The 25,546-nt window shown below is 38.4% G+C and overlaps 1 protein-coding gene across 1 annotated transcript in view; it reads left to right on the top strand.

The window, feature by feature from the left end:
* Positions 1–7,097, top strand: part of LOC107194411 (pituitary homeobox x) — a 61,156-nt gene extending 54,059 nt beyond the window's left edge. The window contains exon 4 of the mRNA XM_015584034.1: positions 6,297–7,097. Coding sequence (XP_015439520.1) covers positions 6,297–7,097 — 801 coding nt within the window. The remainder of the gene's footprint in view (positions 1–6,296) is intronic.
* Positions 7,098–25,546: the final 18,449 nt, after the last annotated feature.

Below are 25,546 nucleotides of genomic sequence, written 5' to 3'. Positions count from 1 at the left end.
AAGCTTTCGTAGATTGAGCCGTGCGCGGAGGCTTACGCGGTGGCGAGGGGTCGTGATTTGATGAGGTTTTATTGCTCGGATGACGTGACGGGAGCCATTGTTCAAGCGGTTGTCGAGCGGAAAAACATTGGGATTCGATTTAACGCGTCCGTCTTACCGGTTCGAGGTCCGAGAAGACGTTACTGGTGTTACTTCCAGTGGCCATCTTAGAAAGAACTCGATCAGCACTTTCGGCGCATGAGCTTATTTAGGGTGTTGCAAGTGAAATTGTCCGTTTATTACCGGCACTTGATACTACATTGAACATTATAATAATAATATTTATTATACAGGTAGCACCATTTAGGTAAAGTAAATACAAATACACTCAATTCTGTGTTTACACGATTTGGATTTAACATGAATTAGAAAAAAATTGCATTTTCTTTTTATAGGACATGCTTTGATTTAACACGATCGATTGAAATTTTATGGAGAGAATTTTTGATTAAATGTCTTCAATGAAGGTCACGTAACGGTCAGTAAATTGAGTATTAGTTTTGTCAAATATGACCCTAATTCAGATTAACGGTCTCTTACAAAAATTCACAAATGTATGGGAGTAGATTTACATAATAAAACAACTATGATAGAGGGTTTAGTGAAAAAATGTATCCAAGTTGATGGACATGACTTTGAGCATTTATTAAAATTAATTTTCTGCAAATCAAAAGCAAGTGAGATACTAAAGGTGCTCAGATTAGGTGGGACACTCTGTTTAATACATTTTTCTAAACATGTGCAATCTTTATAAAATAAAAACTGCAAACACGGTAAAATGATAAGATTCTAACTTGAATTTTTATATGGTTTATTGCATTATTTTTGTTGAGTTTTTAGGTCTAGAATCAATTTTCTATTTTTTCACAAATTTTGTTTACATTCATTCTTCCCGAACGTATCTATCGTATCGAACGTTCGATGTTTCGTTTCAGGAATAACTAGTTTTGCAAATTCGCCTTATATGCATGGATTCGTACTTACATTAAGTAGAAACTGCAAGTAATAAACAGACACGTTACCCAGTCCTGTTCAATAGCATCTGTACCCAAAAAATTTTCGAAATCATTAGTCGCAACAAGAAAGTCTTACTTTTCATGAGGAATTATTTCTGGATAGTTATACAACAAGTTCCTTCCCACTCTGTATAAATCCTCCTTTTGACACGTGACTCCCGTGGAAGTCGTCAAGGACCATCAACTTCGAAATTAATTAAAATACATCAAATAACCGGTAACATTTGTAAAGTTTCAATATTGTTACCATCAAAACATACGTCAGTAATCTTTCACAAAATAATATGTAAAAAGTATAATATAGCCTAATTTAATAATTTTGTATAATATTGTATCTCTGTGTATGTACTCTGTGCACCTAAGATTTCAAGGTTTAAAAAAAAATCACTCGATATAAGTAGGGGAGACTCGAGACAAAAGTAACACGAGACGAATCTAACTATTGTTATAAAACAAATGCAAGTCGACTAACAATCGTCTCCATCCATTCTATACACCAATTCCATCTGCCCTCCATCTCAGTTTTTACCAACCTGCAGCTGTATGCGGTTCTCCTAATACGACTATCCTATTGAAATACTATACTAAAAGTAAGTTTCTATTGTATCTTTCAATTATATATCTTTCTGTTTCTATTCCGTAAAATCTTTTGCAATTTTTGATGTTATACTATGCTTATATTTATGTTTATGTCTATCTACAGAATAAATAAACATATCATTTAAAAACATCTTTTCTATAAATTACTTTTGTTTTTCAAATTATATACAGTCTTACAATTATCCCTAGGGATAGCGTCAAAAATAAAGAAATGAGTCATTTAAAAAAAGTCATACTCCAAAGAAATAGTATAATATTCATATTCCAAGTTTTTAAGTTTGCTTGTAGATTTGACATTGTGTTCGAACTTTTTGAAATTTAAAAAAATTGGAAACTTACAAACTCAAAAAGACAAATTATTACCTTCGTTCCTGGTCTCCCCTACAACATAACCTAATTTAATAATTTCATATACGATTATATCCCTGTATATCCCGTACACCTAAAATTTCAAGGTTTCAAAAAAAGATCCCTCGACACAAGTTTCAATTCCTGTTCCATCTGCGCCGTAACAACTGTAATCTCCATTCAACAACATTCTTCTACAAACCCATGAACATTTGCTCATTCGTCGGTGCCACCGGTCCAGAAACAAACATGGCGTCCGTCCAAAAGCCAGATGCCACTCACAGCAACATTCGAAATGTCAATGGCCAGTTGAAAATTAACATGTACAGATGTTAATTCATTATCCCACGTCACTGGTAACCACAGTCGGAAAAGTTCATTCATCGTGTTTACGAGCCACGGATCCGGTCGGTCCTGCCCTCGACACGCATGTCCTTGTCGCGGCGGCGGCGATTCCGCGATGCTGTTAAAGTTTATGGGCGCGGCCTTGTGTGTATACCAACGACTCGCGCGCGCCTTCCGAGAGTTTATTGATTCTCAAGCCACACGGCATCTTTCGCCCGCCGTTCTGCCCTATCGAGTTTACTCCCTCCCCCCCTCCTTTCTTGGCTTACCGTCGGCCCCCGTGTCATGTCTACGGGGGTTGCTTCGTGGATATCCAATGATGTTCGTTCGCGAAGACAAACTTTGGTTATACGGCCCGGGGAAAACGCACGGGAAATATATTTTTTTCCTGGACGTCGCCCTTCTCCGGGAGGAGAGATCCTCTCTTTCTCTCTCTGCCTTGGAAACGGACGCTTGCGCCGTACTTTTTCCGTGATTCAGGGGGCTCCTGGTGTGTCGGATTATTGTTGATGAGATGCTTAACGCTAGGACGATTGCGCGATGAATTGTTGGCGGGTGGCACTGAGGCCTCGAAAGCTGTGAGTCTGGAGGAAAATTGGGGATCTTGCGTTGTTAATTCGGTGAACAGTTAAATCATACGTGATGAATGGAGAACGGTGGAGAACGTGATTTTTTGGGGAGCTTCAAGGTGTGGGATCGCTTTGGTTTTATGGGGTACCATTGCATATTGCTGTTGTAAATACACTATTTGTTTAAGTAGAGTATTTAGTAACTTGTTAATTATATTAATAACTTGTAGTAGAGAATTTTCAGTGATCGGATTTTTTTTGGAACAATACTATCTGAGTTAATTACTTTACTCATTTATGTATCACAATAAAAGTCACATTTTTGGAGGACGTTGCAATATAGGGATTGGAACTATACTCCCATCCATAAGTATTAGGACACTTATTGAATATGTAGTAAATATTACTAGGTACAGTAAGTCCTCGATCAGTCTTTATAAGCTCTTCGGTACTGACTTTTTAATTAGGTTTAGCATAGTGATAGAGCTTGGAATTTCGAGGCCAATGATATTGGTTTCAGCCGCATATTTGCATACGATGTATACTTTCTTCTGTTCGATCGAACTCTCCGCAGGTATTTATGTTGGAAAAATTCAGTAATTTAGCAACCAAAAAAATTCCTAAATGTTTGAACTGTTAATTTTCTTGGTCTGTATTTAAATAAATGAAGTTCAGTATCAGATAAATGATTGTTCTATTATCTGAAAATTCCTTTATCCAAACACTTATGTCTCCCAATTAATTCGTATGCAAGAGTCTCTACTGTACTTACAACCGGATTCCAAACATCATTAAAAGTCGCCATCGAACCCAACAGTCCTTCGAATCCTCGTATCGCAGAAGGTGAATAGGCGCGAGGTCACGCGGCGTTTCAAGGCTAATCGCGAAAGGAAAGTCATTATTCTTCATTAGCCAGTCTTCTTCTCCTCTTTCAATGACTCGTCGCGCCTCTTAGCGTTTCCACGGCGCGCGATCGTGGGCCCATCCATCTTGCGAAGGATCCTCGAACCGCCTCCCATCTTTGGCCCCCTCTACCGCTCGATATATACCTTCCATCCTTTCTTTTCCGCTCGAGTTACCACCCCTTGCCCCCCTTTTGGCAGACAGCTTCCAGCTAGGAACCCTCCTTGCCACGACGTTCTGCCCGCTCGTTGCCTTACAGTTACGCGAGAGCGACGTCATGGGAGAAAAGCAACGCGGAGGAATCGTGGAGGACGGGGTGAAGGGGGTGGGGATACACGGGGCAAGGGACCGACGGCGTCGTCGAGGTTGAAGGGCGAATGGGAACCGGGAAGAGGGTGGAAACGGCTGACGAGGTTCGCCCTCGCCTCCCGTATAGTATCGAACGCCAGGAGAGAGAGAGGGTCGCCTTGAATTAACGCCATCATATTTCAGGATGGAGGAGCTCGCCGGGGTTTTCTTGCCATTTGTCTCAGGGTGTACGCCGCGGCGTCTACCGAGCGGAACCGCCATCGCCTTTTCCCTTTTGGTACATGAGTAATAACCACGCGGGTAAATGGGTCCTCGCGAAATCTGACGAGAAAAACAGATATAGGGTGTAGTCTCGCGTTCTTTACGCCGAATTCTGGGACCCTGCGTTCTGTTGGATGCGTTCGTTAATAATCGTTCAGGGGCTTTGCTGCTTGAAGTATTATTATTAATATTATTATTATGTTATTTGTGTGACATGAGTTATAGTAAATGTGATTTAGTGGGAAGTGTGTAGATATGGATTTGTTGCGTATGTTTTAGGGTTTGTACCTACGATCGAACTAGCGCGGTAAATGAAGGCGAAGAGAGAATGTTGTGTACCAATGGTGTAGTACCTACTCGAAGTTATTTACTGAGAGTTATTAATTGAGTATATCTCCAAACTGTTGATAGGTGTTTATGCGGTTGATAGGTATTTCTAAAAAAAATGTCGAGGATGCCTTACAAGGGATGGCACGGTAATGTCCCCCTTCGATTTTGATGATACTTCGTACGTCTGTTAAGTAGTCAAAAATAAAGCATGCGTATTTTTTTATCGGCTGAGATGCCACTTTAAAGGTTGAAACCACCCTTCGAAATTTCGACCCGAAAGTACTATCTCGAAAACCAGAGGAAATACATGAATACTTCTAATGGACGAGGTTTGCGGTTTTTTATCTAGAATAACAAGGTGCTAAACATTATCCAAAATATAATTTGTTTATAACAAAAAAAATTCGGACCGAAACTTCAATGGGTGGTTTCATTCCTTAAAGTCGCGTCTGAGCCGATAAAAATAATACGTATCCCTTATTTTTGACTGCTTAACTGACATACGAAGTTTCTTCAAAATCAGAGGGGAACACTTTCGTACCTTCTCTTGTTACTAATATCTTAAACGCGTCTTTAAAAACTTCTAAAAAAAGCGTTTAAAAAATCTTAAATGCGTCGTAAAAACGCCTTAATCATCATGATGCCATTTCAAATAACGTAATGGTTAAGAAGTTCACGATTGTTTATTATTAGTGTATTGTCGAAAATTTGTATATAACAATTCTTATAAAGATATAATAAAAACCAGAAATATCCTGTTATTAGAGAGAAAAGAACATTCAAAGTACTAGTGTAAAAACTTCATTCTATTTGATTTTAATCATAAATCAAGATTTAACTTAATTCGGAAACTACGCTTTGATCGTACTGAATTGAATGGTTGAACTGGAATACTTGTAACATAGTTGCTCAAGTTCAGTAGAAGCAAACAAGCAGCTGTCAATTCTTCAACTTATATAAAGGTATTGATTAAAAATTCTATTGCACATTTTATCAGTAACTTATACATTAAGCATTTGAGTAATTGCAGCTATCAGGTGGAATTAATGATAAGCATTGGCGCTCTATTAATTTATTAACAATTTGATCGATTACAATTGATCAGTGTGACATAATTTTAGTTTCCCGAACCAATTAAAGAGAGTAAATTTGCACTATTAATACCTTGCCTTTACAGTACCTACAGTGGAAAAAATTTACATAATAATCAGTTGACTGAGTTTCGGACCAAAGTACACAAAACCTCACATGGCCGACAAAAGACACTTATATCCATGTTGTCCGCATTAGCTAACGACGATTCATATTTAATAAATATCTCCTAATTCAAATGATGTTTCGTTCTTAATTGCTTAGGATTCCTGTCAACACTTACTCACCCGAAACACGGTCAACGAAATTATACGTACAAACTTCCCTCAATTCTCGAATTCCATAGAACGTGAAATTACCCCCATCGTTTAATATTAACGTATAGTAACATTTTCACACAATTAATTATCGATTGAACGTTAATAATCATCAAACCAGTTACTAATCCCTTCATACCTAACAGATCGCTTCCATCTGATTGCAGGTATGGTTCAAGAACAGAAGAGCAAAATGGCGGAAGAAAGAGCGTAACGCATTGAACGCAGCCGCGGCAGCCACCGGCGATTTCAAGACCGGTTTCAGTACCGCCAACCTAAACGGTTTCATCGGCCAGCCATTCGCAGACCCGGACGCCCTCTACAGTTCGTACAGTACGTACAACAACTGGGCGGCCAAGGTCCCGTCCCCGTTGAGCACCAAAAGTTTCCCGTGGATGAACACTTTGGGCTCGGTTGTACCCACCGCATCCCACCACCATCACCACACACAAGTTAGCCCCGTGAATTGCTTCAACGCCGCGGCAACGTCTGTCGCCAGCAGCCACATGGGCGGTATGTCCGTGTCGGTTGGTCAGGCAGCCACCTCTATGTTACCCGGAATGGGATCAGGCTTAGGTGTGGCGGGTTCCCCTGTTGCGGCGTCAGGTGCAGCGTGTCCGTACGCGACACCAGCCGCGCCTCACCATCCTTACGGACCACCAGTCTACACTCCACATCATAGAACCGCGGCGGCACCTGAGATGACCTCGAGTAGCATCGCCTCCTTACGATTAAAAGCCAGGCAACACAGCAGCGGTTACAGCGGTCTGAGCGGCAGCTCGTTCAGCATAGACAGCACACCAGTCTCCGCGGCTGGAAGTCCCGTTAGTTCCAGAGCGTCCTCGGTAGGGGGCGGTGGTGGTCTGAGCGCCTGTCAATACGCTATGTCGACAACCGGCGAAGGTAATCCACACTCGCCTGGAAACGCCGAGGCTCACGTGAACGCAACTGCCAGAGCCCAAGTCTGAGGTGAAGCGGGGGCTACGACTAGCCCCCATCAGCAGCACAACACCGTAACCGCGAATTCTGGAAGCTCTTTGACCGGCTCTCAAGGCTCCTTGGGCGGCGGTGGCAGTCAGGTGTTACCGGTTGGAACCGCGCCCGGTGTATCTGGCAGCCAGCAGACTAACGACAATCAGATGAGATCGCAAGAGTGACCCAGGCCTAGGTCCGCCGCGTCCCCGACATTGTCGTCGAGTCCCTCGTCGACCATCTCGCATCCGTTTTATCCGATGTACGACGACGACGGGACCACGGCGGACCAGAAGATTGAGGACGACAGAAGCGTCATAGAGACCGAGGGGATCGGTGGCGATCAGATTATCGCGACCTCTGGCGGTATAGGGGTCGGTGTCGGGATCGGTATAGGTGGCCCTGGTGCTGCAGCCGGTGGAGGGACGGGATTGGCTAGTTACTGGCAGCACGCAACCACCGCTAGCTATTGGCCATCGTTGCTCGACTGCTGGCCCATGCCGCCTATCGCTTCGGGATCGCAAACGCTATCCCTGCCGCGGGATGAGAACTGAGAATAAGTGCTTTTCACCGTGACGACTGCGTTGTCCTCGCGACTGTCGCTCGGTCCGAGTGTCTGATTGCAAGACTAAGCATTTTCTCAATTTTTTTTATTACCGTAATGGACGAATGGTTCCACTTCTATCGCAAACAGAGAGGAATTGAAGGATTCATCCTCCAATTCTCTGAATTTAGTTTTGCCTAGTACTACGTCGCGAAGAATCGGGGAAGTAATCAGTGACATTCGATTGTTAACGTTCAGCCGGACGTATTTGTTCGTGGTCGAACACTCGTCCATCGACGGTTCAACCGTTGAGCTATCCGCGCGACTGAACTACGCATATGGTCTGTCCAGCCTGATCGGCGGACCAGAACAGCGTTGTACATACGATGTAAATGAACGGACGAACGAACGATTATTATTGGTGTATATTTAATGTTTCGAGGTGCATGTTTTCTTCTGTAAAGTTAGTGAAAGAAAAAATCGGGACTAACGTTCTCGCAACTAAGAATTTTATGTTACCCGCGCAGTCGATTATTGTTCAGTTGATTTTCGATTGAAAAGTGCGATTCGTCTCGGTTTTTAACGAATACTCGAGCCAAGGTGCAATATTGATGCTCGCTGTAAGAGCAACCTATAATACCAAAAAAAAAAAAAAAGAGAGAAGAAGCTTTATTTTCTTAATCATTTATTATTTTTTGTTTTCGTTTCTCGTCACATGGAATGTCGTGCGTTTCGAAACAGTAACTCTTGCGCGTGGTCCTCTCGGCGACACGAACGAAGAAGGTTAAGCTGCAACTTAGACTGGTAACGAAGGAAATGGGACGTTTTAATAAAGAGATCCCGATGCGCGGATCACGTACTCACTATTCTGTAGATACATGTATAGTAGACGCTGATTTAACGCGATTCATAAAAATATCTATCAGAATTGTTATATTGTAATGATGATAAACGAAGACGCATTATACAGCAGAATACCAAAAACCATGTGGGCTGTAAATAAACGGAATGGTCGCGGCGTCGACGACGCCCCTTTGTATAGTGTACGAGGAAGAGAAATCACTTTAACGGCTAAGCGTACGTTATAAATATTATTAACATTATTGAGTAATTATAAACTGTATTCGATACCCTTGCAGGGCGCGTGTAATTGAACTTCCGAGGTCTTTCGATTCACCCTCCTCCATTTACGTTATCGTTTTTGTTTTTTTCTTTCTTTTTCTAGTTTGAAATTGAACGTCGAAACATCGATGAGTTGAAAAGACATTAAGAAATTTGAGTTCGAATGGAATCGAGCGGTGGAAGTTACAGAAAAAGATTTTATCAGAGTTATAGTTGTAGGCATTTATGAACGAGTCAAAGGGGAATCGATCAACTTCGAAAGTCGATGCAGACCTAACGCTATACATCAATTATCGACGTAAGCTAGATGTAAGAAACGACCGCTATTTTGTATGAATCCCGATGTCGTACAAATGTTCGTCGTAATCACATATCCCAGTTCCCGCGGTGAGTGATTGGAAATGCCCGCAGAAGAATGTTCTCATTCCCGTTTGTCGTTTCACTCACTACGTGTAAACGTTCCTACTGGGCGATATTGAGCGCCGAAAGGCCCCGTTTGTAATCTAGTCACAATAAAAACCAATTCTATTCTAATCGATGTTGTCCCGTTACTTCGCCGATCCTCCCTTTTTCCGTCACTTTAACCTCACTTTTCTATTTACGTTATTCACCGATCAGTCGTGTGTTTCCAATAATTTTTTAACCACTTGACACTTTAGTGCATAGTTTCTCATCCTTTTTGGCTAACTATACCCTTTTTAAAGTTTTTTTTATTCAGCTCCCCCTTCGGGTAAATTATCTTTTTTTTTACAAATTTCCCAATGTAGTCGTACGTGTAATTTTTGAATCTTCAAGGAGTAGGTTAAAAATAATATAATTAGAACGCCCCCCCTCCCAGATCTTCTTAATGTTGGGAACCTACGGTTTACAGTGCGTTTGAAATTTAGGTAGAGCACCAGGTACCCCATTCAAAACTTTGTTTTCCAAATGTCGATACCTCTCGAGCGGCTAATGTTTATTATTTCATACACCATGTTCTTTAGGTACCTGGATTCATTTTGGAATCAGTGTGACATTGACTCTGAATCCGAACACACGAAATGTATGTCTACTTAATGAGTTTATTAGCTTTAAAGGATTTGTTACGTTCTTTATATAAAGTAATATGTATTTTTACTTTTCGAAATTAATAGTGATCATGGAACTTTAGTGATGCTTTTAAAAGTGACACAAATTGAACTGACGAATAGTGAAATCATTGAATGACAAATTGGATGGGAAAGCATACGTGTCGTAATTAATAAAAAAAGGTAGGTGTGAAACATATTCTTTATTAGTTTCTTGTGACGGATAGACAAATCAACATTGTTTCGACTGCACTTCATCGTTCTATCCGACTGTCAAACGGTGATCTTCAGTGACTGAAAGTTGAACGTATCCAAAACTTTATTGAAAAAAGCTTCTAAAAGTCGTAAATGAATTCAAAGATTTTTTATTTATTCGTAATTTCTTTAGATGCATTTTCCATGATTAACTGTTTCACTGATAGTGAATCTAAATTGTTGCAATCTGTCACTAATTAGGGAAATAGAAAACAGAGATATTGTTATTATTATGCCAGAAATGATTAAGTTTCACTAAAAACTGAAGACATTTAAAAATTAATGTTTCTCACAGAATTATTGCCATTTACAACCTCGCCATTCTTATTTCTAAGATTATATAATTAAAAGAGATTCACAAAAAGTCGTGCAAAACATGAACATTAGGTTTGTTCATTTTTTCGACGTTACATAAGAGAATGTTTAAAGTTATTGAACAAAGGTAACAAATACGTTCGAAGTATTCGTACTTAAAACTTTCTATGCATATTTTCATACTGTACATGTAAGTCAATGTAAAATCATCGAAAGAATGACAATCCAAAACGATTTTGCGATATTTTAACAGAAACATAAAAAAATTGTTACGAGCAACTTCTAAATATGTAACCGGGTATCCAGTTATTGATAAAGAGCTTAAGCTTTTCATTCCCCTTGTAGCTATATACATATTTTAAATTACAAAATGAAAAATTACTATTATTTATACCTCCATTGCTCTGAGTTTATAATAGTTTCTTCTAACCTTGTATAGATGACAAGACACAAATTTTCATATGTTTTCAAAAGCTTATCGGTAAAATAAAACATTATCGCCCTTTGTTTCTTTCATTTGCTGGAATTCAATTGTTGAGCATTATTAACCATACAATAATAAACTCAAAAATGGGTTTTATTGCATATAATAACTTCATAATGTCATTTATTATACGTAACTGTGACAGAAGTAAAAAAAATGTGGCAAATGGCAACGAATAAAAAAAATGGCACTAAACGTTTTCAAAATGTTAAAATGTTCCTGTGAATCATTTATATTCCGTGTAATATAGACAAAAATACAAAAGGAAATATTGTTTTATAATTGTTAGATAATTTAGGAATGAAAGGGTCAACTCAATACTCAAAATCCACAGTTTAATGTCAGACAGTTTAATGAATTCGACCGTTTAAACGTGGTGTCCAAAGGGTACGTGTAATTTTTTTCCGTCGTAGCGTCAAGTTCACAGCTCTAATTACGCGATGGATATTGAATTAAGACAAAAGCCCGCGGCAATGAATTCCGATCGATGATTAGGCTATTTATCGGTAGTTAGGGGCGACCCATTATGCCCCCGGACGCCAAGGGGGCATCGATAACATTCCGAATCTACATGCATACCGAGCGTGTAACGTGTTGCATTATGGTGGTCGGGGTGGAAAAGCGATAAATTATGCACCCTCCCGGGATGCCACGCGAAGGGGTCGCCACGCTCCGCAACCCCCACGTCCGTTAAACTAAACTTAAACGTATATTACGATGATCGTCGTCCCGTTAATGGCAGGGCCGGTCATAAGATATTACAGTCCGTATGTTTCCAATTATATACGACACCGACAGCATTCTAGATACTGGGTCGGTGCATAAGTAATCCCGTTTCATATGATGCGCTTTGTATATTAACCTTTAGAGGACGGGACGCCTTCCTTCTAAACTGTTTTCACTTTAAAATATCATACATAAGGGATTTATCGGTCGGCGAATTCAAATTTCGTTTGAGAATTACGTTTCAACAAGTCACAACTGTTAATATTGTTAATATATGTAGCTAAAAAAGTGTCACTCTTTTTGTATAGTCTTTGGTAATATTATTATTACCTCTTTAGATATATTATTATCTAATTTCATGTTGGAGATATTTCACGACAATCAACGTTTATGTGTCGTGAATATAATACGTCTCTGTGTGTTGTACCTTGTTTCGAAATATATCACATACAACGATATTACTGAATATAAACAAGAATACAATAAAAAGAAAAATCATTTTCACACGAAAATTTCTTTCTATGTATTGGTTATCATTTTTACTTATGAAATTCTACATATATTTTCATAGTTTCGTAGTACATATAACACGATCATAAATATATAAAAGTTTTAACTTGAACATATAACAAGGCATGAAAAAATCTACCCATTCTTTACAGATTAATACCTATGAGCGTGGAATTACATGCTTGTAATTGAAATATAAAGTAAGAAGTAAACGGTGCTTTGGAAATTGTAATTTTAACCTCCTCAGTCTCAGTGCACATTGCAATGTACAATAATTTTAACGTTTGGTCTGAAGTTTGAAACTTGTCCCCAATAAAAGAATTACACAAAAAACATTTTGCCCCCGAAAGAAAAAAGTCAGATCTGAAGAGGTTATTCTAGATGTTTCCTTTTGAACATTCACTGTCCCTCAAAAGTTTTGGACCATTTATTGCACGAGTAGTCAATCCGAATATTTAAATGAAAATATATGAACAAATGGTTTTTCAATTTTTCATAAGCAAATTATGACAGTTTTTCCATAAAAATATGTCGTTCTTGTGTCTTCTGCTACGCCAATACGAATAAAGTAAGTACTGAACATAAACAAAGTGCAGTGTAACAGAAGGTTTATCATAACATCAATTACGTGGTTATAAACAAAATGCAGTGTAACAGAAGGTTTATCATAACATCTTTCTGTTCTACGTTATAAAGAACATGAGTTTTCTATCAGATAGAGTTTTATGCTTCCTAACAACGTGATAATAATTAAAATTATACAAAACACAAGGACTTTAGAATACATTTTTCTATTTGTCTATTATTATTCCATTTAAATAAATACCAGTACTGGTCTAATTATGCCCATGTATTTTTTATATTATCAACAACATGAAAGGTAATACAATGGTTTATTTTTAATAAATAGACTACAGAATTTATGCATTTATAGAATATCCGATTTTTTTAAATTTAGTATAATAAAAAGTTTTACAAAGTTTATTTAGATCCTTCTTTTATTTCGATACTATTACAACACTTAAAAAATTAAATAAATTTTTCTTTGCATCCAGTTTCGAGAAATTAACCCATACAATTGTATATTTGGAAAAAAAGTATTTCTGAAAAAATGAAATAATGGGGTATATTATGTTTTGTTCCTTTAAAAATCATGAATATGATCAATGATCCCAAACTTTTAAGCGGCGGTGTATGTACGTACATTGATCTTTTTTCTGAGAACTTATATCAAACATTTTCAGATGACACTAACGATACATCAGTATAAAAAATTTCGACAATTCCACGATTTTCATCAAGATACTCTGTACATGACATTTACATTTGAACAGTATTATTTTCGTTAGAATTTCTTTACTAATTTCATTACGTTCAATCATTCCACTCAATAAATTAATAAATATAAAGGTGTCAACCGTTTTTTTCATAACCTAGATTTATCTATTGTGAAGTATTTCGAAATAATAACCGAGAAAAGTTGTAAAATTCTTTTAATGGCTACAAGATTAGAAATAATCTAGATAACGCTTCAAGTGCAAAAAGATTGTCTTATCTTATTCATTAATTTTATATCATTTTATTTAAAGAGACTTTACCGCTTGTTTTGAATATTTATATTTTGATGAAAATTTACACCCGGACAAGGTGCGTAGGAAATCGGGATGTATAGTTTAATGTACTAATTTCCAACAGACTTAGATTCCAACGGACGTTTTGAAACTCCTATTAATTATAGGTCCAATGTACAAAGAACGTTTTATCTCTCCGCAACTTATCTTCTTCCGTAATCTTATCACCTATCTGGCGCACGACACACTTACACGAAAAAATGCCCGCGTAAAAGAAGATTCTACTAAACTTCGTTGCACTTCCTAGCCATGGCACGTGTCTTTTGATTATTCTCTTCCTCCAGTTTGTAGAACACAGAGAAAATAAATACAGATGTAATAACTCGGCCTCTTTTTTTATTAGATTATACGTACAATATTTTCTCATCGATAGAATACATTTTTCTTTGTATCATTTTTCTTTAACACTCGTGCACACCTTTGACTTTGCACATATTAACTAAAATACTTATTACTAAACTTAATGTAATTGAAAGTGATCATCGCTTAACTAATTGATGAACATGTTACAGGTAATCCCTGAGTTCCATCAAAATCAGATCTTCTTTGTGAGTATTGCAAAGTTCTAACAAATCTCTTTTGTCGATACTAGTTCTAATTAGTTATTTCTAAAATGAACTGTATAATGTTTGTTAAAACTAGTTATTACTGAAAATAGTGTTTAATATAATATATTTACAGTTTTGTCTTGTCGGAACTAGCATAAAAACGGATTTTAACAGTCAGGGTGTTTCGTTAATACTGATTTAAATTAGTCAGAGCCAGTATTAACTGATAGATACAATTGAGATTCAATCAAATGATTCGATCGGTTGAATACATTTCGTTATTTTTAAAATTAAGTAGTTAATCCTAGTATCGACAGGATGTCATTGATAAAATTATTTTTGACCAGTTAGATCGGATATAGATGCATTTTGGAATTTGTAACAGATATACTATCTTGAATAAAGATATTGAGGGTCACTAAATATTCATAAATGCAGATCAAATATTTTAGTCATTATTATTACTAGAGTGATCGTCTTACCAAAATGGCGTCCGTGGTGATCAGGGGTCAATGGTAACTGATACGGCTGCCGTGTCTGTGCATTACCGACCGATTCTACTTATGCTATTGCAAGATCGCAGGTATAGGTTTCAAATGAATTTTGAAAGTCGATTTTCTCGAAAACCGTGACAAAATTTTATTTTACGTTTTGGTATTACTATTGCATGACGACTCACCTCGTGTTTTCTTTTACAACGATTTTAAATTACACTGGATGCACGGTCTTTAATTAACACATTCTGAACGGGCCGTAATTGTTTTTCCAACCCCATGTCCTAGAGAAATGAATTTTTCTGTTTTTATGTTTTCAGTATCAATATGTCATTATAACTATTCCAAAAGACACTTAATAATGGAAAATGTTTTTTATCACATTTTTTAATAGGAACTACAGCCTCCATTCGATTATGGGATTTGTCGTTTAGATAAATCGTTATAATATTTGAAACGATGACTCATCAAAACTAGTTTTAGCTGCCATCTTTCTACCGAACGTTGTCATCGCTAAATAATATTTCTTAGCAGATATACCGATGCATCTTTATAAAGTTTATTTACAAATTCAACTTAAATGTCCATCGTTCGATGCATCTGAAGAAACTAACCGAATTTAACTGACATTAATTCTTTATTTTAATTAACTTCATATTCAAATAATTGATTTTACCGCTCTGTTAGATAGTACTTTCAAACGAATACAGTACTACTGAGTAATTTTCCAATAAAAAAGGAACGATGTTAATAATTTCCATTCATAAAACTAACCCCAAATACACCTATCACTAAAATTTTTAAACTAAACATTTCACGTGCAACGACCTAATACAATTCCCACTCGTACCGAACGTATTAAAAGGCCCACCGCACAACAGCTCTAACATCGCCATTTTCTGGAAAGCAGTAAACGAAAAATTCTTTTATAAGCTTCAACAAACGTATAATAAATGCCACTAACAAAGCATTCTATTAACTTAACTATCCAAAATCTAAAAGAAAAAATTGCTAAATAAACATATTTTTATGCGTCCAAGATGGCACCCTCCCCTTAATACATATAAAATGAATCAATAACAATGATACGAAACGTTGCGACGTATCCAATAAGGGTCACCTAGGACGCCATTTTGATGAAATGATCGCCCGAACAAGAATACGCTCAGGGTCATCGTCGTCGTACGCGGAAAACGTCATCGTAACTCCCGAAACTTTCTCTCGGGCTTCTTCTGCGACTGGGCGAGAGCAAGAATCGCCCTCGCCGAAGTGTAAACACGCCGAGGAGACCCGAGACCCGCAGAGATTCGAGGATTTAGCGTCGGAATAAAATCCGAGACAGCCTCGTGAATATGTTGCCCCCCTCCCGCCGCCCTCCACCATCCCTCTCCGTCTCTTTCCCAATAGTGACGCTCTACCCCGAGGGGATCGCCTGGAACTCTGACGTTCGACGGGAGAAACAAATATCGCAGCTCGTTTCCAACCTGAGATTCCGTTCTCAACGAGAACGACGAAGTCGTTTATTTCAACGGTTGCTACGGATACTGACTGTAATCTGGTAGCTGACGAGGCTAGGCGTTGAGTAAGTTCCGAACGCGAAATAGAATGTAGGGTAAACGGCAGTAGTTTGTTTGATATTTTTTCCTTCTTTATTGGGGATTGTGTGAGCTTCCGGTCTTCTTTCTTTCTGAGAAAAAAAAGGTATTTGACTCGTAATCCTTACTGTCGGTATATTGAAGAAAATGAAAAGAGTAGAATCGTAGAGAACACGTTTTTTGAAAGGTCAGCATAATTGTAAATATATTAATATATTAATTTTTATCACAATGTACTTTTTTTCATCACTGTAAGTAATAGTGTTTTTGCTATTCATGAATACGAAATTATAATCTATTCCTATAGTGACAAATATGATTATGATACGTAAACACCGCGCCCCACTTTCAAGGGGGACATTCATAAGTGTTCCGTTTATGTCAAAAAATAATTGAATGAAATTTTTTATTAACTGTTTCTCTTTTGAAATAATTCAAAATTGTACTGAATGTAGAAATAAATCGAATCAAAGTTGTTAAAATATAACGAGGCATTGTTCTAATTTTCCATGTTTGTTGACTACCTGTGCTATGTTGTAGGACTCAACAAACGTGTCTGTTCATTGCGTGCTGTTTCTACTTATTTTAGGCACGAACGCATGTTTGTCGGATAACTTTTCAACCAGGATTTTCTCAAATACTAATTCTCATAATAATAAATTTTAATCGAGACCTTCGACTAATTTTTTCATTAGAAATCACCTACGTGACAAGTGTTCCATCAATAACACATCACAGTGTGTACATAGAAAAAGTGTCCTATGTATGGAGTATACATACTTCTAATGAGTAACCATTTTTAAATTTTACGTGCAGAATATCTGCATTTTAAGTTAGTGCATGTGTAGACCATTACGAATGTTTCATTGTTGTCAAATGGGGCCTCAGTAATTTCTTCCCAAATTTTTGGTTAACACCACATTAGAGTCCCCCGAGTCCCACTTTCCAGGGGGCCCCGTTCTGAGCCCCCTTATTTATGTCACAAAATAAGTGAATAAAAATCATTAGAAATTGCTCCCCACCCCCCTTTCAACCAGGTGGGCCCCCGATGGTTTGATAGTCTGGGGCCCCAAAAAAATCTTAATCCGGCCCTGGATCCCTGGGGTACCTACAGTATCAATTTTCTATACTTACACACCGTTTAAATGAAAAATAGAAAAGAATTTGCTCCTCGCTTAATCTGTGAATAACTATTCAGATTATCAGAAATAAAATCTAATTCAATAAAACTTCGCGGAGATTTCACGATGGCAGTCACGAATAGCAGGGCAATTATTCGTCGAATTCGTCGTTCAATTTGCCAAGACGACTCTTCGCGACAACCACGCGACAGAGGATGCAATAACGTCAAAGTCATTCCCGGCGGTCGTAAAACTTTTTAAGAGGTTACGTTCGGAACAGTTAAATTAAGGTGCTCGCGCGCACTAAAGAGAGAGGGAGCGCCTGTCAATGGAAATATCGGGGTCTGCAAATATTAAGTCAAACCTGTCGGCCGAAGTTTGCTCAGAAAGTTCGAAGGTCTAGTCCTGCGGATGGTGTTAGGTCGTCGTAAAATTTTCGAAGATTACATCAGCTACTCGAAATATCAGCCCGTCTGAGCAAGATAAAATGGCAATTAATATTAACTTGAGCAACGTGTCTCGGTTAGGGTAATAAAGATACCAAGCCTCCTATCTTCGCTAACATCACCGGAGACATTATCACTGCCCCGCGGCCATTGGCGTAGTCTCTGATATGACATATACAACGGCCTTCGAACGTGGCCCGTTAAGAATACCTTCGCAAATCGCTTTGTCCGAGATCAGTGATGTCCAACAATCCCCCCCGATGATCCTTCGCCGGCGTTAAAATCTAAACGATCGACGCCTGAGAACGATCTTGATATTTAAAGGAGACATTTTTCATTTTATCTTGTAGATTTAATTAGCGATAAATTTTTTTTAGAATGACTATCTCCGTTTTGAAGTCGCTTGTAATCCTCGTTCCATTTTGTTTCTTGGTTGGTAGGCTTGATTACTTCCGAAACTTTTCTTTTTCCCGTACTATTCAATGTCAATTATTTAACATTTATTAAATTTTACGTTGTTTCTCTATTTTGTAAAGGAGTCACATTTCTTCAGATTAAGTATTTAATCGTTAGCTATTTCAATCAAACGGTTCAAACGAATGTTCACTTTTGGCAAATTTTAGGTTATGAATAGACTGCAAAAGTTTATGCAACTTCAAAATTTCGGATACCAATATGTAAAAATTAAAATGGAGCAGAATTTTGAATTCTGTAGGTACTGGCGGCTTTACTACGTTAATAATGACACGTAAAATGGTTTTAAAATTTCTTGGAACCTTTATTTTATTGTATTTTCCAAGTTAAGAGACGATATAAATGCATAAACATCCGCAGTCTAACTATGAAGAACGCAACAAATTATTCGTTGTGTTAATTAAGTCTGAATGATAGTTCGCAGAAGATAAACCACGAGATGAGGTTAAAATTTTGAAGATTTTATACGTCATAGAGATGGTTCCCTCGTATTTTACGATTCTCGTTCGCAAATAAGCCTCTGTTTAAATTTTAAACGATCGGGCTACCGAGGGACCTCGAGTTATTCCGTTTAATCGGACGCTATCAACTTTGTTAGTAAGGTACTCCGTTTTAATCGACTTAATTCCATTTTAATCGTCTTAAGCGAAACACCAATCGGTTTCGTTTCGTATATAATTCACTTATTGGATTTCATTTAAATTATTTTATTAATTCCACCGTGGGAGATTTGTTCTTTTGGATAATTAAGACGATTACGTTTTTAAATTGCTTCTTTCTCGCTGCGTTTTGCTTGGTAGTTTGTCTTGAACAATCTTAATTTAATATAGATTAATTCTTTCGTTTCAAATGTTAATCGCTTTAATTTATTAGCACAGCGGAACCTCGATTATACGAATTGATCATATGATACGATTTTCGGAAATTCGAATTTATCGGAAAATTGAACTACGACATCAAAATTAAACAAATGACCACCTTCTACACAATATTAACAAGAATTCTAGTACTTCACTCGACTGTTATTGTACTCTTTAAATATTTTGTTTAACATAATAATTTTAAATTAAGTTACGTTTCTTGTTTCATACCGTCTAACTTAATTTGATGACACAATTCGGATAATGGAGCGCAGGCTGGAACAATATCCGAATAACGGACGTTCTACTAAACTAAAAAAATTGCTTAAATTCAAAAGTAACAGAGGAATCCTAATTCCATCATACCTTGAATATTATCAAAACTTCTGCAATTTTTATACTTTTAATAACTTTGCACAACATATTGATAACCGATTAAATTCATTCCTAATGCTCAAGTCAGGAACGATGCAATAGAAGTATCAGAAAATTTTCTTCATAAAATAGAAGAAGCTAAAATTTCGCTCGCCAGGAAATTTCGAAATTTTTAGCGTCAAACGTCAAATACCATTTTTCCTTGATTTTTCCTCGCCGGTTCAGGCTCCTCCCCTATACGAATTACATCACGCTGTATCCCGCAGATACCGTATAGAGTGGATCTCGGCAGCGCGTTATTTATTGGCGGCACGCTGGCTTGAATCGAACCAAACCAACGGACCGTACTGCGTCTTCCGATTACATTCGAAACCAGCCACCTAGCTGGAAGTAGCTCGATGTTCGTCCGTTCCACGGAAAACTAATAGGGTAGTCACGTTTTCGAAATTAGGAATCAACAGAAAAGAAAACAAGACGTGGAAGAAGAAGCGTTTGTAAAATTGCGCAGTTGCCTGTAAGAGAGCGTGTATTGTTATGAATTCTAAGAAGAATAAATTGTGCACAGTGTTATGTCCCTATTATAGCCACACAGTTAGGAATTGGTAACGCGATTATAGAGAGCTGTGGACGTGATTATGCGACTGCTTCATTGGTTGTCGTGGACCCTGTAACTTTCTTATCAGTGATAGATGAAAAAACAAGAATTTAAAATTTATTTCGATTCTGTTCCCATTTCATTTTTATCCCTTAGACAACACACTAATGCGAAGTTGGACGAGCGAAACATTGTTTCGTCTGTAAAACTGCGTCTACACTATATAGTATAACACGTTATATGTATAGCAAAGTTATAAAACTTATTAGAAGAACAGAACGAAAAATGCTATATGACACGATGTTGCGTAACATTTTGCATGTTATAGAACAAGTTACATGTTATCCATCAAGTGTGAAGCCACTATTAGTAATGAGATGCGAAATGTTCTACAAACTTGTTACGAACTTGTTCAGAAGGTATAATCATGTAACAAGTTATAGAAACATGTTGTATAGCAAAGTTGTGTAACAATTTCTTATATAACATTATATAAGAAATTGTTACACAACATTATGTTACCATTTCTCAGGGTTACTAGCTCAAACGAGCAGATCTTTATTATGTCAACGTAGAGCAGTTCGTATAATTGATGCAAAAATATTACAATTATTTAATATTATGAAGTATTTATTAGACAATGTATACTTCTATTAATTTGAATATTGATGTACGTCCTATACGTGTAAATATTTTTCGATCTCACAGACGTCAAATAATCTTGAATAATTATATTTTTCTTATTTTGAACATCAATAATGAAATACGTAATTTTATTCAGTTTTCAGATTATTTAGCGAAGTGTTTCTGTAAACGTCTTTTGTTTTATTTCTTCTGACAGTTACGATGCACCGATTGTTCTCCATTTAATACACTCGACAGCCACTGCGAGGCGCAATCAGCGTAAGTGCAGAACGTGGTAGTACTTTCGTATGCACGCTACTATAAAATTGAACAGTGTACTTTTCTTGAATAAGCTAATGGTGACTATACACTTTGAATAATTAATTTGGTAAACTATAAAACTTAATTAGAAGACATACCGTATGTCACGTTACTTATACAAATTATACTAGAGTTTAATCAGTTATTGATAGTAGATTTCAAATAATAAACTTTAGGACCAGCCTATAGATTAAACATATATGTATACATTAGGTTAATTTATTAGTTTTTAATTTACAGTTAATTCCGAAAACTGTATTTACGTCGATATTTGAATATTAAGGAAACTAAAAATATTATAATCTTCAGTCATTTTGTTTCCTATTACTTTTCCTTTATATAATAAAAGTATTGCTTCGTCAAAAACACTTCGACGATTCAACTTCATTCTTCTTCCATTCACGACTCAACAAACTACAGTTTTAAACGCACAATATTTTTGCTTTAATCACGTGGATATGTTGGGGCGCGCTCGAGGACCAACTGAAAATATGTTTTACTTCTCTTGTCACTAAACATTGATATATTTATGGAATAACGGATAGTTCTGATTTTTTATTGATTAATTATTCATTTCTATGATCTGCTGTTTCACGCAGGGGCATACCGGGGTAATGGCGGTAAATATTATTATTATAAAACGAAATGACTAAGGCGTAGAATTGTTGGTTACGTTACATAACACTCTCTGTTGTACCAGTAAATGGCCCAACTAATTGTTGCTACGAATTTGAGAATAACAAGTATTTTCTGCTTTCACGTATTACCAATATTATGCTTTGTGTATATAACGCAATTTAATTTAATTTTAACATAACTGATGCATTAATCAATTAATTACATGTTTCCTATGGACTCATTCAAAGTGCATTAAATGGAACTCAACCGATAGCTATATCTACACATGCAGAGTGTCTCCAAAATTGTGTTAGACCCTGCCTGGTAGTGATTTTGCATGCAAAACTAAATCAATCAAAAAGAGTAACATTTTTTTCGGATGACGCTTCGTTATCGAGATAATCGAATTATGAAATTTATTGGATACACATGTAATAGAATTTGGCCACTGCGTCTGTTCATTGCAGGCCGTTTCTATTTATTGCCAGCACAAATACACGTGAATTAGATGAATTTTCATACTCATGTTTTTCGAAAACGAAGCTATAAATTAAAAAATGTTATTCTTTTTTCGACTTATTTTTGCATGCAGAATCACGACGACCGAGTATCAAGATTTTGGGAACACCCTGTACATGTGAAAGATGTTCGAGACTCTAGACTGCGATTGTCCACAGTGTGACTACTACGTGGACAATAGCAGTCAAAAGCATGTTACGTTTAACACTAGATTTACGAACATTTATTATATACGTATCTCCACGGACACGCGTCAACGCACCCGCAGATTTTCTTTACAAAAACAGTTTTTATTTTATTTAATACTTAATTTACGATCGCATCAAATTGACGCGTATCCAAAGACATAGGTATACCACATAGAAAATTTCCAGATTAGAAGGTATTCGAAATGCGTCAAAATGACGCGTTCCGTAAACCTAGTATTAACTGTTCATTTTACCCACAAGATTAATACTAAAGTGATTATGTTCCTACGAAGTTAACAGTTTAACAGGTTCAGTTCGAAAACAATAACATGCAATAAATAATTCATCTCATATTTCGATGTTATTACAATTATTCCTTAAATGACCGTCATTACCCCCTTGTACATTACCTATTCTTTCACCGACATCACAAACATTCGTTTACCCAAAAATCACGTCGCCCGACCAGCTCGTAAAATCGCGCCACATCCCTCCGCCCCGTGTTCGGTCCGCTTAAACGCCTCCGCTCAGAATGCCGCGCGTGTAGATATTAATTTAGCCGGTCGGCCGGAGTTCCCGGGGGAAAGTTAAAGAGGCCACTTGCGCGCCGGAGCACACGCGGCCCCCGCGGCCGCATAATTTTCACCGGTAGGAGAAAACTTTCTTTTTTTTTTTCTTTTGGTCCGCGACGATCCGCCCGAAGTAAGACGATAAAACTAATCTCGAGCACCGAGGCCGAAGTTTTCGTGGTTATATAGAACATTCAAAATACGGCAGGCGAGGCGGGACGACGACGACGGCGACGTTGTGTACCTCTCCCCCTCCCCCCTCCCGCCGGTTTCGTGCATTAACGCGTTTCGGATCGTTCGTACGTGTTGGTACAGGTCGCCCATAAAGTTGCTACGCCTCCGGAGCCCCATGCATAGATGCATATAAGGATCAGCACGGTGCTACATAATGCATCGCCGCGCTCCTCCCTCCCCCTCCCTCGGCCTTTTGGTGTATCTATCCTGCATATACGGGCACATCGACTAACGTGTTTCAAATGGAGCCCTTTGTGGCCGCCGGAGTCGACCGAGATTGAATATAAACGCGGGAATAAGAAGCCGTTTTATCACGCTCTCCGTTCAGCTTTTACTCTAGTGAAATTGAGGGCTTAGGGGAAAGGGAACGGGGGGGGGCTGGTTGGACCAGGACTTAGAGAATCGGGAGGTGGTGGCGGGTATTCTTCCGCGGATTTTCGTTTCCCTCTCGCAAAATGAGACGACACGGGGCCCCTGAGAGGGAAGCCGCGTTTAAGATGGCCGCCATCTGCCTTTGAACCGACGACGCTCGTTTAATTCTCATGGTAATCGCTATTCGTGCTTTCGAATTTGCCGCCGCGCATAATCTCGGCCCGCTCCGCCCGCCGTACCTCCTCCCCTTCTTCAACACCCCCCCCCCCATCCAGCCTCTCCTCTGTTCTTCGACGGCGCGGTGTATTCCCTGGTATCCCGGTAATTGAGTATTTTCAGTAACGGAAGCCCAGGCTCCCGGTAATAGAATTGAAGGTTCAACCTTGTCCCCGTTTCGGTTCCGCGATTACCTTCTTTGCTGTAATCGCGCTTGGATGTATCGGGGCCGTGCTCGAGGGCCGACTGGAAAGTATCCTATACCCCTGGTGAATTGGATTACCGCTCTAACCACTTAACGGTGAGATATTTGGGGAACCTAAGTCTGATTTTGGATTTATTAATTATTCGGTTCTGGGGTCTGCTGTTTAATCTAGGGGGAGTTCCCCTGGTGACGAACATTTAAGGTGTTCCTTAGATGTGTGGACAAATAATATTTTATTTCACTTTTGTTCTGCATTAATTGCTAGCTAAGAACAGTAGAAATCAAAGTAAATTTACTATAGGGTTTTGGATTGCGTGCGGTCTTGCAAGAGAATGCTTGGGACTAAACAGACCTGACGTCGCGTCGCATGGTGATGGAAGACCACGGTCCTTTGGCTATCGGTGACGTAGAGAGTTGTTTATGTGAAACAAATGAGTGAAAGCTAAAGATAGCAAGCAGCCCGACGTTGCCTTAAGAATAAGTACCTAGAGGAACTGGCCACGGAGTGAATAAGGCAGGGATATTTTTTGGTAAGAGGATGGACCGCACGGAACTTACCCTAGAATCCTGAAGAAGCGTATTTCTTTTAAAAATCGAAGGCCTCGCACTAATATTCCTAACATGTCTTAACTCTCGTCCACCAGAAAGCATTCGAACTCGATGAATCAGGTGAATCAGAGTTGCTCACGAGGTGATACCGCGACGCGGAACAAGCTGCTCGGTGGACAAGGTACTCGAAACCATAGGGAAAATATGTCTTTTCGGAAAAGGAGCAGACAGTCGGGACGGGAACACGCACGCACGGCCACCGTTAAGTGCAACTGACTCATCATTCAACGTTCCGTCGTGGAAGAGGATCCGAAACGGAGAGCCCGCACCTGCAGGGCACTTTGAAGTAAGGTAGGTAATCCCCCGCTTGCACGACGGCTACTAAGCCTCCATGATTTAGAAGCTCTTGGAGTATTTTAAGAGTCCCCTTTGCTCTGCCACCCCCGAAAACAGCCCGCGTACAAATACTCGGACCCGAGACGGGGAATGCAACACCGAAAACCATCGTCATTTCTGATTCCTTGATCCTCTTCCCTCCCCCCCCTCCTCCCTTCTTCCCGGTCGTTTGGTATCGGCGAGTACGTCGGAACCGCTCGACGCTGGCTGAGTAATTAAGTGGCTCGGTATCTGAGGATCCAGGGGAATGTCCCCGAGACTCGTGGACCGTTTTATCGTTTCGTTGTTCTTTTTATGATTTTTCCGCCAACATTCTGGGGAAAAACGTTTGATCGACGGAATTTAACTTGCGTTGCACAATTATGCATATGGTGGATGCGAAAAATATATTTCACTGGTAGCAAAAAGATTGGAACAGTCCTCTGTATAGTGTTTGTCCTCTTAATCGTCCTTTTTTAACCCTTTCCGATCG

This window comes from Dufourea novaeangliae, unplaced genomic scaffold (genome assembly GCF_001272555.1).
Source record: "Dufourea novaeangliae isolate 0120121106 unplaced genomic scaffold, ASM127255v1 scaffold12, whole genome shotgun sequence".
In the NCBI taxonomy this organism is placed as follows: Eukaryota; Metazoa; Arthropoda; class Insecta; order Hymenoptera; family Halictidae; genus Dufourea; species Dufourea novaeangliae.
Note: the sequence above shows the minus strand (reverse complement) of the source record. Positions and strands in the feature narration are given on the sequence as shown.